Source organism: Ranitomeya variabilis, chromosome 3 (genome assembly GCF_051348905.1).
Source record: "Ranitomeya variabilis isolate aRanVar5 chromosome 3, aRanVar5.hap1, whole genome shotgun sequence".
Taxonomy (NCBI): domain Eukaryota; kingdom Metazoa; phylum Chordata; class Amphibia; order Anura; family Dendrobatidae; genus Ranitomeya; species Ranitomeya variabilis.
This window is the reverse complement of record NC_135234.1, coordinates 479,989,150-480,003,820: the sequence shown is the minus strand read 5'-3', so window position 1 is coordinate 480,003,820 and position 14,671 is coordinate 479,989,150. Positions and strand designations below refer to the sequence as shown.

The 14,671-nt window shown below is 42.8% G+C and overlaps 1 protein-coding gene across 4 annotated transcripts in view; it reads left to right on the top strand.

The window, feature by feature from the left end:
• The window catches only part of ARHGAP6 (Rho GTPase activating protein 6), a 402,522-nt gene that overhangs the window by 340,909 nt on the left and 46,942 nt on the right, over positions 1-14,671 (top strand). For all 4 annotated transcript variants that reach the window (XM_077296704.1, XM_077296707.1, XM_077296706.1 and 1 more), the window contains exons 5-6: positions 12,219-12,414; positions 14,270-14,325. In XM_077296704.1, coding sequence (XP_077152819.1) covers positions 12,219-12,414; positions 14,270-14,325 — 252 coding nt within the window. The remainder of the gene's footprint in view (positions 1-12,218; positions 12,415-14,269; positions 14,326-14,671) is intronic.

The window sequence follows — 14,671 nt, the reverse complement described above, 5'->3', positions numbered from 1 at the left end:
GGTGAGTATAGATATGCCTTGTATTACCTCCATTGTCTCTTCAGTCTGCATCACATAGATTAAGCAGACTGAAGAGATTCTGGAGAAAATACAAGTCATATTAGTTTTTGACAACTCATAGCTCCATACCAAACACAAGAAGCAGAGCTGCAATGTTCTACTTGTCTCACTCCTGGAGCTATGAGGTGGTAAAAACACAAAGTGTAAGGCGCAGTGTGTGTAGTCGGCGCATGGTGTGTGTTGCCAGCGGTGAAATACACAAAGAACCAAACAGTATTTGGGGCAAAAAAAAATGAATGTATTTTTTACACAAGTGAAAAATTAACTGCGGCGGCTTGGGGTAGAGTGACAGAACTGGGGGGTGTTGATCTGTGATGCCTGGCTGACTAAAGATGACGCAGGTGTTGCAGGAGAAGGGGCAATTAAACTAGTGGGGTCAGGGATGGTACTGGAGGCATGGGATGGGAGAGACACACTGGAAGGGCGAGACAAACCTGACATCACAGACACATTGGGAAGTGAGGGGGGAGGGAGTGCAATAGTCCGTGGTTTTTTTTCTGTTGTTGGAATCTGCGCTGCTGTCTGGGGAGCCTCGGTGTGGTGTGTTCCTGTGGCCCGGGGATGGTGGCCAGCCTGTCATGGTCCGGTTGCTGCTGCATTGGTGGTGAAGGGCATGCCAGGGTCTGGGTGCTGCTGCTGCAGCTGGAACCTGGTGATGGTGGCCGGCCTGTCAAGGTCCGGGTGCTGCTGCATGCTGGTGGTGGTGAAGGCCATGCCAGGGTCCGGGTGCTGCTGCAGCTGGGACCTGGTGATGGTGGCTGGCCTGTCAAGGTCCGGGTGCTGCTGCATGCTGGTGGCAGTGGAGGATGTGCAAGCAGGAGCAGCACTTGGCGTGGTGGTCTGTCCAACAGCACTCGGCATGGTGTCCGGCAGTGCTTGGAAAGGTGGTGGCCGTGCAGTGGTATGCAGCAGAGCTCGGCATTGAGGTCAAGCGTGGCAGTGTTGGCACAGGTGGAAATGCCACCACTGGCTGCTGAAAATACCGAGTCTGCTGCATAGCCTGCACGTAAGCAGCATTGCAGGCCTGCATGACATTCAGCTGGAGATCAGGAGTAAGGTGTTCCGACATGCACTGTTCAATTTGATTGAAAAAATGATGTGCTGGCCTCTGGAGGTCGGTTTTCACTTGGTCAAGGCTTCGGGTGACATCCTGGATAAGTGTGTTTATAAGGTTGAAGCCACTATCAAGTCTGTCTCCCATCGCCTTGAGTCCATCATGAAAGATCGAGCTCAAGTGCAAAAACTCGGGCATGAGTGACCTGTCTGAGGCCCTCGGGAAGAGTCCAAAAAAAAAGAGGCAGAGGACTGGGACAGGGGAACACCTGATGGACCAGCTTCCTGGTCTCCAGTCTGTGTTGCAGGCCCACTTGCTGCTGCGCTGGTGGATGGCTGGGTCGGGTCGGTGGCTGTTCGATGAAGGACCAGAAACCAGGCTCAAGTGTGCTCCTCCAGGTGCTGTGAAAAGAAAAGCATTATTTCCAAACATTTACAATAGTTAAAGCGCCAACTCCTGTGGAATAGAAAAATACAGATTAGGCAATACAACACAATCCAATACACCACAAAAATACTTACGTTCTCTGGGCAAGGACCGGTCTCAAAAATGCCAGCATGCGGTGATGTTTATATTTTCTGATCCTTGCTCCAGAACCACTGGGAACCCGGCTCTCTTGACGAAGGTCCTTGTTGAAGCGATGCTTCATCGAATGCCAACGTGTTCTGACTTTGAGCACTATGTAAAAAAAAACAAAAACAAAATGGTTACATAATGCACTTTTGGCCGGGATCACACAACTGTGTGTGATGAGAGAAATTCTCAGGAGTTTCTCGCATCACACACAGTTGTGTGATCCCAGCCAAGGTCACTGCTGCATCACACCGCATTGCCGGGGTGTCGTCCCATCCATCCATCATCGCTTGGGCCACCTCATTCCATAGTCGCCTTATCGTCACGTTGTCCAACCAGGGATATGAGGAAGTCTTTGTCAATAAGGTCTTCATCCCATTCTGGAACCTAGAAAAGAAAGAAATACATTAATGTTGGAGAGATTAAACAAGGAAAGAAAGAAAACAACAGAGACAGAAAACAGGCAAGAATAATTAAAGTCAAGGAAATAAAAGGAGTCAAGACCAAAAAGGTAAAGAAATAAACAAAGTGAAGAAATGAACAGGCAAGAATAGTACAGTCAGGATACAATAAACAGAGTACAATCAGTCAGGTATACTTACACGCCGCCTTGCCACACGAACTTGTCCAAGCTGCTCCTGCTTGGCCTCAGCTGCAATTGAAGAACTGTTCTGAAAAAGATTTGTGTAGATGTGACAGAGAATACTTACCAATCTGAAGAGGTGAGTATTCAGTTCACTTTCCTGTCCACCATGTTCAGGGCCAGGACATTCCTCTGAAGAAGAAGAAGAAAACGACATTCTGATGAATGCTGCAACAAAAAAGAGACAGAAATTATTACTACATATAAAGAGAGAAAAACGAAAAGACAGACATTGGCTTTTATACTCACACTAGATAGTGGCCCGATTCTAACGCATCAGGTATTCTAGAATATGCATGTCCACGTAGTATATTGCCCAGCCACGTAGTATATTGCCCAGCCACGTAGTATATTGCCCAGCCACATAGTATATTGCCCAGCCACGTAGTATATAGCACAGAGCCACGTAGTATATTGCACAGCGACGTAATATATTGCCCAGCCACTTAGTATATTGCCCAGTGACGTAGTATATTGCCCAGCCACGTATGTCAAAGGTTAAAAAATAAACATACTCACCTTCCGATCCGAGGGCCCCTTGTAGTTCTGTCGCCTGTGCGCGGTGCACGCGGCAGCTTCCGGTCCCAGGGTGTGATGACGTCGCGGTCACATGACCGTGATGTCATGGCAGGTCCTTCTCGCGCAGGCGCGCTGGACCTGTGATGACGTCGCGGTCACATGACCGTGATGTCACGGCAGGTCCTTGTCGCATACCATCCTTAGCACCGGAACCTGCCGTTTGCATGGAGCGGTCACCAGAGCGTGGTAAGGAGCGGGAAAGGCGGTGGAAGGTGAGTATATAATGATTCTTTATTTTTTTAAATTGTTTTTAACATTAGATATTTTTACTATTGACGCTGCATAGGCAGCATCAATAGTAAAAACTTGGTCACACAGGGTTAATAGCGGCGGTAACGGAATGAGTTACCCGCGGCATAACGCGGTCCGTTACCGCTGGCATTAACCCTGTGTGAGCGGTGACTGCGGGGAGTATGGAGCGGGCGCCGGGCACAGACTGCAGGGGAGTAGGGAGGGACTAATCGGACTGTGGCCGTCGCTGATTGGTCGCGGCAGCCATGACAGGCAGCTGGCGAGACCAATCAGCGACTTGGATTCCATGACAGAGGCCGCGACCTATGAATATCCGTGACAGACAGAAGGACAGACAGACAGAAAGACGGAAGTGACCCTTAGACAATTATATAGTAGATTGTCCAAAGTGGAGATTCTTCACAGGTTCAGAGCTTCTTCTTTTCTTGTTCCCAGTCTGCAGAGTTGTGGACTGCAAATGCCCACTCCCTCTTTTTATCTGTGTGTGGGGGGTGGATAATTAGTGTCTAGACAGGTTTACTCTGGAAAAACACATGCATTCACAAACCCAAACAAATGCGTGTGCTTGCGAATGCATGCGTTCTCATAGACTGAAATGCATTGTTTCAACACATTCCTTCCGCAAACAACTGCATACGTTTCTAGGCGGCACATTGACGCCTCCAACATGTTGCAACATGTTGCGTTTACCGCGCCAAGACACAGACGACGTAACGATGCATACGTCGGCAAACGCGGCAAAAAGCATCCAATCGCATGTACCTGCGTCCCCAATGCTAAAGATAGGAAAACACAACGCATGCAGAAATATGCGGCATAAACGCTGCGGACACAACCGCAAATGTGAAACCAGCCTTATCGCTATATAAAAATAAAGATTATTATTATTATAGATAGTGATGAGGAACATTATGGCGTGAGGTTAACTAGCTGGGATCTGGTGTTATTAATCTGAAAAGGGGCTAATATCCATAAAGGTTTCCAGCCTATTAATATCAGCTCACAGTTGTTTGCATAGCCTTTACAGGACCCCCCAAAAATGATATGGGGTCCCCCCTATTTTTAATGATCATCAAAGGCTAAACAGACAGCTGTGGGCTGATATTAATAGGCTGGGAAGGGGACATGGATATTGACTAATAACACCAGCCCTTAGCCGCCAGAAATGGCACTTAGCCTTCACTCTTTCTGCTTGCCCTCGTGTGTTAGCAAGCAGGGTAATAGTTTTGGGGTTGATGTCAGCTTTGTAATGTCAGCTAGCATCGAGCCCAGGAATTAGTAATGGAGAGGCGTCCAATCCCGTAGTCAAAAGTAATAAACACACACAGAGAAAAGTCCTGTACTTGTAAAAATAACTCCTGACCCTTTTTTACCCATTTATTACCAATCAAACAAAAAAAAATCCAGTGTGGTCCACTGTAAAATCTATCCCATGTCCCAAGACTATCCCCGACTCAACGTCATTCTTTTGCCCCCGCCCCCCCCCCCCTTTTTAATAACCAGTAGTGTTGAGCGATACCTTCCGATATTCGAAAGTATCGGTATCGGATTGGATCGGCCGAAACCGGCAAAATATCGGATCTTGCCGATACCGATACCAGATACCAATACAAGTCAATGGGACACAAATATCGGAAGGTATCCTGGATGGTTCCCAGGGTCTGAAGGAGAGGAAACTCTCCTTCAGGCCCTGGGATCCATATTCATGTAAAAAATAAAGAATAAAAATAAAAAATATGGATATACTCACCCTCGGACGGCCCCTGGTTGTCACCGCTGCAAGCGTCTGCCTCCGTTCCTAAGAATGCAGAGTGAAGGACCTTCGATGACGTCGCAGCTTGTGATTGGTCGCGTGACCGCTCATGTGACCGCTCACGCGACCAATCACAAGCCGCGACGTCATCGCAGGTCCTACACTCACTGCATTCTTAGGAACGGAGGCTGCCGGTTACACCGCTAAGGTCCAGGGTCCGCCGGAGGGGTTAGTATATCCATATTTTTTATTTTTATTCTTTATTTTTTACATGAATATGGATCCCAGGGCATGAAGGAGAGTCTCCTCTCCTCCAGACCCTGGGAACCACACACTGGGAACTTCCGATTCCGATTTCTGATATCACAAAAATATCGGAACTCGGTATCGGAATTCTGATACAGCGAATATCGGCCGATACCCGATATTTGCAGTATCGGAATGCTCAACACTAATAACCAGTAAAAGCTGACAGCTGTGACCTATTATTAATAGGCTGGGAATCTTTATGGATATTGGCCCCTTCCCAGAATAATAACACCAGCCCCCAGCTGTCAGCTTCCCCTCAGCTGGATATTAGAAATAAGAAGGACACCACATCGTGTTTTAATTTGTTTATTTCATGCGCGTCAGTTGCTGACTAAAACGTTCATCAGCGTCGCCTGTTCTCGCCGATTGCAGGGAGACCAGACAAGTATGATGGTTGTAGTCCGCACCTGCCAGCGTGCATGAAATAAATTAAAAACGTCGTGGAAAAAAGATCTGAAATCATTTTGAGTGGAAAAAGAAAAATAGATAACTAAAATAATGTGGTTGCCTAAATATGCGTACCCTTGAACTAATAATTTATTGATGTACCCTTTGATTTTTAACAGTATTCAGTCTTTTTGGGTAGGAGTATATTAGCCGGTACATTTAGAATTGGCAATCTTTGCCCATTCGTCCTTGCAGAAGCGCTCTAAATGTCAGATTGTGAGGGCATCTCCTGTGTGCAGCTTTCTTCAGTTCAACCCGCAGATTATCTATCGGATTCAGGTATGGGCTCTGGCTGGCCCAATCCAAAACTTTGATCTGATCTGGCAAATCCATTCTTTCGTTGATATGGATATATTTTGGATAATTGTTGTGTTGAAAGGTGAAATTCCTCTCCAACTTCAGCTTTTTAATATGTAGTAGGTGTAATATTATTAGCAAATACCTTCAATTAGAAATGTAGTATAGTTCTTCAGATTTGCTATGTCACTTACCTCATATAGGGCATTGCAGTAGCTTCCATGGTTATCACCACTCATATAGTGACATTTAGTTAGACATCTCTTAGTGGTTATAACCATGGATAGGCAAATCAGAAAAACTGTAGTACATTTCTAATTGGAGGTACCGTATTTGCTAATATTATTATAATCATCACATCTACAGGGTGTGCCATGTATATGAATACACCTAAATAAAATGGGAATGGTTGGCGATATTAACTTCCTGTTTGTGGCACATTAGTATATGGGAGGGGGAAAACTTTTCAAGATGGGTGATGACCACGGTGGCCACTTTGTAGTTGGCCTTTTTGGATCCAACTTTATTTTTTCCAATGGGAAGAGGGTCATGTGACACGTCAAACTTATTGAAAATTTCACAACAGAAACAATGCTGTACTTGGTTTTAACGTAACTTAATTCTTTCATGAGTTATTTATTTAAAAGTTTCACTTTGTTTACAATAGAGGTTAACACTTAAGGAGCGGATAGAAATTGTGTTGATGTCTGGTGAACGCAGTACCTGGGTCATTGCAGCAGATTTCAATGCAAGACACCCTACGCAAGAAAACTGTCACCATTCCCATTTGATTTAGGTGTATCTATATAAATGGCACACCCAAAAAAGTTTGCCTCATCACTGAACATAATGTTCTGTTTAAACTGAGGGTCTTGTTCCAATTTTGTTTTGCCCATTCTGGAAATTCAGCGCGCCGATCTGGGTCATCCTCATTGATATGCTGCAGCAGCTGGATTTTGTAAGGGTGCAATTTGATCTGATGCCAGATTGGTGCGCTGAACCCCCCGCGGAAGATTCCCTATAATGAGGCAGATGGAGGCACTGTGGATGCCATAGGACCTGTGATCTGTCGGTATCCGTCTTTTTAGTATTGCATAAAAGTGCCGTCGGCCACAGTTTTGTGCACTTCTGAAAAAGACAACACTAAACAGAGGCCAGATGGAGTCCAGAGTAACTCTGCTGCCTCATTATAGTGAATGAATACCTCGGGGGTTTCATCTGAATAACGTCACTCAGAGATTTAGATGGAAACCCTGATGTAAGTGCTCAGCGTAGCGCACCAGATAAATGTGATCATAAATGTTATGTAAAATGCTCCCAATAAAAGTTTAACCACAATCCACAAAAAAAGCAAGTCCTCCCTTAAATCTCTTATCTGTTAAGGGAAGTATAGGGGGCTTCCACATTACTGTTACCACAAAGGCTCTGGAAAAGAGAAATGGTTTTTCACCCCCCAAAAGAAATTGAGCAAATTCTCCGCTCCCAAATCCAAATGCCCCCCCTCCGTTCTGAGCCCCAGTGTGCATAAACCACATTCGGCTCCCACATGTTTGGCATTTCTCTAGTGATGAGAGCCCGCCTATTTTACAAGTGCCTGTCTCCAGAAGCATGAGCTGGGTATAATGTACTGGCCACTACAGCTTACTGGTCACTACAACGTTTGTAATTTTCACTCGGCAACATTCACCGTTGCTTGTTTCTGGAAAACACCCATGGAGTCAAAATCGTCACTACATCTGTAAATACCGGTAAATATATAGAATTTCCAAAATGGGGTCACTTGAGGGAGGATTCTGCTTTTCTAGTACTTAGGGGCTCTTTATATGGGATCCACAAACTATTCTAGGAAAATCTGTGCTCCAGGAGGCAAATAGTGCTCCGTCCCTCCCAAGTCTCTCCATATGGCAAAGTAATACTGTACAGCCACATATTTCTATATTCAGCAGAAATTGTTTCATTTTTACCCATGAAAATGTAAAACTTGGGGCTAACACACAATCTTGGTGGAAAAAATGTAAATAATTTTTTCTTCACTACCCAATGGTATAAAAGTCTGTGACATACCTGTGGTGTAAATAATATCACTGCACCCCTAGATTAATTCATTGAGAGGTTTAGTTTGTAAAATGTGGTCACTTATGGGAGGTTTTCTGTTAAAGCACCTCAGGGGCTCTGACAATGTAACATGGCACCCTCAAACAAGTGCAGCAAAATCTGCACTGTAATTTGGCACTTCTTCCCTTCTGAGCTTTGCACTGTGCCTCAAAAGTAGTTTTCAACCACATATGGGGTATCGGTGAACTCAGGAGAAATTGCACAACAAATTTTGGGGTCCATTTTCTCCTGTTACCCTTGTGAAAATACAACATTTGTAGCTAAAAAAAAATTTTTATTCTTTATTTCCATGGCTCAACATTATTAATTCTGTGAAGCATCTGGGGGTTCAAGGTGCTGAATACACATCTAGATAAGTTCCCTAAGGAATCTAGTTTCTAAAATGGTGTCACTTGTTGGGGGTTTCCGCTGTTTAGGCACATTAGGAGCTCTCCAAACACGACATGGCATCTGCTAATTATTCCAGCAAATTTTACATTCAAAAAGACAAATTGCGCTCCTTTCCTTCTAAGCCCTGCTGTGCTCCCAAACAGTAGTTTTCCATCACATATTGGGTATCTGTGTACTCAGTAGAAATTGCACGGAGCAATTTCTCCTGTTACTCTTATGAAAATGCAAAATTTGGAGCTAAAAAAGATTTATGTAGGAAAAATGTTTTTTTTTTTTTTTTCACGGCTCTACATTATAACCTTCTGTGAAGCACCTGTGGATTCAAGGTGTTCAATACAGATGTAGATAAGTTCCCTGAGGGGTCTAGTTTGCAAAATGTGTTCACTTGTGGGACATTTCCACTGTTTAGTTACATCAGGGGGCTCTCCAAACATGATATGGCGTTCACTAATTTTGCCAGCAAATTTTACATTCAAAAAGTGAAATGGCGCTCCTTCCTTTCAGAGCCCTACCGTGCGCCCAAACAGTGGTATTCCCCACATATCTGCATGCTCTGGAGAAATTGCACAACAAATTTTATGGTCCATTTTCTCCTTTTACCCTTGTGAAAGTAAAAAAAAAAAAAAAATAGGTCTAAAGGAAAATTCCTGTGAAGCACCTGAAGGGTTAGTAAACTTCTTGAATGTCGTTTCGAGTAACTTAAGGGGTGCAGGTTTTAGAATGGTGTCACTTTTGGGTACTTTCTGTCATATAAACCCTTCAAAGTCACTTCAAATGTGAGGTAGTCCCTAAAAAAATGGTTTTGCAAATTTTGTTGGAAAAATGAGAAATTGCTGGTCAACTTTTAACTCTTATAACTTCCTAACATAAAAAAAAAAAAGTTTCAAAAATTATGCTGATGTAATGTAGACATGTGGGAAATGCTGTTGACTAATTATTTTGTGTGATATGACTCTGATTTAACCCCTTAACCCCCGGAGCTTTTTTCGGTTTTGCATTTTAGTTTTTCGCTCCCCTCCTTCCCAGAGCCATAACTTTTTTATTTTTCTGTCAAAATGGCCGTGGGAGGGCTTATTTTTTGCAGGATGAGTTTTACTTTTGAAGAACACCATTGGTTTTACTATGTCGTGTACTAAACAACGGGAAAAAAAATTTCAAGTGCAGTGAAATTGCAAAAAAGGTGTAATCCCACACTTTTTTTTTGTTTTATTTTCTTATTAGGTTCACTAAATGCTAAAACTGACCTGCCATTATGATTCTCCAAGTCATTACGAGTTCATAGACACCAAATATGTGTTGGTTATTTTTTATCTAGGTGGTAAAAAAAATTCCCAAGTTTGCTGAAAAAAAAAAAAAAAATTGCGCCGTTTTCTGATACTCGTAGCGACTCAATTTTTCGTCATCTGGGGTTGGGTGAGGGCTTATTTTTTCTGTGCCGAGCTGATGCTTTTATTGATACCATTTCGGTGCAGATACGTTCTTTTGATCTCCCGTTATTGCATTTTAATGCAATGTTGCGGCGACCAAAAAAATGTAATTCTGACGTTTTTAATTTTTTTCTCGCTACGCTGTTTAGCGATCAGGTTAATTCTTTTTTTTTTTATTGATAGATCGGGCGATCCTGAACTCAGCGATACCAAATATCTGTAGGTTTGATTTTTTTTTCTATTGTTTTACTTTGAGTGGGGCGAAAGGGGGGAGGTGATTTGAAGTTTTATATTTATTTTATTTTTTTCATATTTTTACAAACTTTTTTCTTTCTACTTTTGCCATGCTTCAGTAACCTTTATGGGAGGCTTGAAGCTGGCATGGCCTGATCAGCTCTGCTATATAGGGGTGATGCTCAGATCGCCCCTATGTAGCTGAATTACTGCATTGCTATGAGCGCCGACCACAGGGTGGCCCTCACAGCAATCTGGCATCAACAACCGTAGAGGTCTCCAGTTGTCATGCCGACGCACCGCTGACCCCCGATCACGTGACGGGGGTGTGCGGTGCGTGCATTTCCAGTCAGATGGCTGGAAGCACTTGTTAAATGCCACTGTTAGAGTTTGACAGCGGCATTTAACTAGTTAATAGGCGCGGGCGGAAGCGCGACATGTTCCGGCTTTGATGTGGGCTCACCGCTGGAGCCCCCATCAAAGCGGGGGTTCTGCCACCGGACGTACTATTCCGTCCGATGGCAGAAAGGGGTTAAGGGCAAAAAAAATAAAAGTTTGAAAATTGCAAAATTTTCACCTTTTTTGCCAAATTTCTGATTTTTGTTCACAAATTAACACAAGTCATATCAAAGAATTTTACCCACTTTCATGAAGTACAATATGTCATGAGAAAACAGTCTCAGAATCAGTGGGATCCATTGAAGCGTTCCAGAGGTATGACCACATAAAATGACAGTGGTCTGAATTGTAAAAATTGGCCCGGTCAGGAAGATGAAAACGGGCTTCGGGGTGAAGGAGTTAAAGGTGGAAAAAGTTTTGAAATGATGAAGTTTTTTAGATGACAAAAACCTGGCATTTTAACAGGGGTGTGTAGACTTTTTATATCCACTGTATATTAGGAAAAGTCATTATTTGGATAGACATTGGATTTGATCTAAACAAAGCCTTGCATACACATTAGACTGTCAGATGCACTAGATGGGTTTGGCAGACACTCGAATGTGTATGCGAGCACCAGCCAACTGGTTGTTTGGGAAGACATTGATAGGGCATGTCTAATTTCAGACTGATGATTATTTTGTGCTCCCGAGTCCCGCATTAAAGCTTTCTGTAGACATGTCTGTCATCAGCTTTTTCATAGAGAACATAGGAGCCATTGGCCAAGTGAGTGTTCCTATGTAAGGGACATAACAAAAAACTGACTGCCACATCTAAGCTAGTGTGAATAAGTGCTAACTTAGGAGCAGCAACATCCATGTACAATATACAAAAAAATTGCACTCTATCATGCTAAAGCATGTCAGTGTGAAATATATGGAATATTAATAGCTATATGGCTTCTGAATACTAGCAAAAAAATGAGACGCTTTGCACACAATTTGGCCAAGATATGTCTGCCCATCAACCATCATCAAGGTGGTCTCAGAAAAAAACTGATGGGTCCCTACGTGTATTAATACCTCTCTTAGGCCGGGATCACACACAGCGAGATACGGCCGAGTCTCGCAAGTTAAAACCAAGCTCTGGCACCGGCACTCTGGAGCGGAGCGTGCAACCGCACAGCAATACATGGAGCCGCACGCTCCGCTCCGGAGTGCCGGTGCCAGCGCTTGTTTTTAACCTGCGAGACTCGGCCGTATCTCGCTGTAGTGTGACTCCGGCCTTAGCCCGAGATCACACATGCGAGAAATACGGCCGAGTCTCACAAGTTAATACCCGCCATAGCAATACATGCAGCCGCACGCTCCGCTCCTGAGTGACGGCGGCAATGCCAGGTATTAACTTGCGAGACTCGGCCGTATTTCTGGCATCTGTGATCCCGGCCTTAAACTGATGTCTGAATTCCTGGGTGAATGTGGACACCTCTCTCAGCAATGCCTGCATTTATGGGTTAGTAGGAACCTATGTAAGGGAGAGGCACAGCAGAGATGGCTGATTGATCAGTCGAAGCATTATTTGTCTGACAGCCATCTAATGTGTATGGGGGACTCAAGACTTTTCATATTCTGCTACAAGACTATGAGCATTGCAGAATGCATAAGTAATAGCACTGTATACATTTAGGCTGTTTTTCATGTGTTGCAGGGTGCAATGTCTGTGGACTCCATTACAGATCTTGATGACAATCAGTCTCGACTCCTAGAGGCACTACAGCTGTCTTTGCCAGCCGAAGCACAAAGCAAGAAAGAAAAGGAAAGGGATAAAAAGCTCAGTCTGAACCCAATCTACAGACAAGTTCCCAGGCTTGTGGACAGCTGCTGTCTACATTTAGAAAAGAATGGTAAGTGTTAGGCTGATGTTTCCAGGGGTTACTCGAAGACTAATGGTACAGTAGTAAAATACAGTCTATAGTGAATGAATATGCAGAAAAAGCTGGCTCATACTTACAGGGCCTTTTAGTCCTGTATATACAGTATATGTAATTTCTTAATACTTCGCTGTTTTTAGCATGAGCAGCTGATTGTTGCAAATTTGTTATGCTTGGGCTATCATGGGACACAGCTAACTATAAACAGCTTGCTTTCTTACACCACAAGCGTTCTTCCATTACATTACTAAGCATGAGTTTAGGAAGTAATCCCAATATAATCAAAAACTTTTCATTATAGAACTTTAAACATTACTTAGTAAAGTAAACCTTTTTTTTAGTATATATTTTAGTCTTGCTTCAGAATGGTTTTATTGGTGCTAGATTATCAGATATTTGGTGATTATTATATGGTTATAAAAAGGCCGATGTCATGAGCCCTGACATTCAAACTACAGACCGCAATGTCTAATCTGACCGCGGGTCTCCTGACCATAACTCAGCAGCCTCATTTGTGCCTAAAGGAGACCCATGGCCGGTCCATGAACACATGCTAACACAGAATACTAACACAAAATCTGTAACTTGTCATTCTTTAGTTGTTGTTCCATCTTCTTTGAAATTCTACTTCTATATAGTGACAAAGTCTTGCATTCGAATAATGAAATTGCCATGATCATTTATTTTTTTATTTGAGATGCTTCCTTAGCTATGGAAGGGTCTCAACAGTCGACATACGAGGACATTTAGCATTTTCGATTTTTATTCTTCCACTTTTTTTTAAAGGGGCCCTTTAGAGAGATAAAAATGTACTTCCCTCTACATTCTGACTAAAGTTATAATGTCTCAAACCCCTCTGCCAGTTTTTATATGTAACTTCATGTGATTTTATTATTTTTTACCGTGTCCGTGACCTTACATCATAGGACTGCTGCGTCTGAGTGCTCCACTACCCTTCTGAGGTGCTATATCAGAAATAAGTGACTTGTGTGCTTATTATTCAAGCCAACCCCTGACCAAGACTTATCACAGTCAGTTTGCTTGTTAGATGTATCCCCTCACCCTCACTCTTATTATATACTGCTTGCCTGTACCTTCACAGCTTGCATATGACCTGTCAAGGAGTGTGGATGGATACAGTTTGAGACCTGAGGAAGAAGTCTGGAATGACTTTGAAGTGCGTTGACTAAAAAACCTGAAATAAAAAATCCTTTATTGTTATCCTTCCATTTGGATCTTCATTGCCTACCAGCAGCGCGGATTAACCACATTTGGCTCCTTTCTTCCCTCTTTCCAAGGAGTGTGGAGTGAGAGCTGGAGAAGCAGGGAGAGCGAAATAATAAGTCATATCACATACAAGCTGTGAAAGTGCAGGCAGTGAATAACAAGAGTGAGGGGGAGGTTTTAAACCTGCACAGACTGTGATAAGCCTTGGTCAGGGAACTGGCTAGCATTAGCAGCCAGACCACAGGCTAATTTCTGACGTAATGAGGGGGAGTAATGAGGTCACAACAAGAAGTAGTAAAATCACATGAAGTTACATATAAAAATAGACAGAGGGGTTTGTGCCTTTTTAGTTTTAGACAGAATGTAGATTGAAATGCATTTCTCGCTCTCTGGAAATCCATAACAGGATGCAATAAATACAGGCTTTCTAAACGACTATTATTGGGATATTTCCGTATGGAACTTTGTAACACTACATTTTCTATCCTAGTGTGTTTCTACCTTAAACAGTACACATTTTTTGCTTTTGTGTTCAAATTTTAAAACCCTGAGAAGGAATTTAACAGAATTAAAAATATACTTACAGAATTCTCTCTTTTAGGTTTACAGACTGTTGGGATCTTTAGAGTTGGAAGTTCCAAAAAAAGAGTACGGCAGGTAAGCAATTGTGTACATCGCTTTTATTACAACTCCTCAATATGATCAGTAATACTAAAGTTTTTTAAACTTCACATTTGGTATAATCGGACAAGAATTATTTTTTTTTTTTAAATTTGAGATAATCAATTTTATTATTAGTAATAAAGCATTAAAGGTATTTTCAGGCTTATACATAGGACATCAATATGTTGCTGACTTGCACATCACATTGAAAGAGAAAACCGGTTATGGACACACATTTCTACCCCCAATATGTTAAGTATATTCCTATTTAGAGATGAGTGAATTGTTTCATTGCAATCAAATTTGAGTTGAATTTGATGAGATTTTTTACAAGAAATGC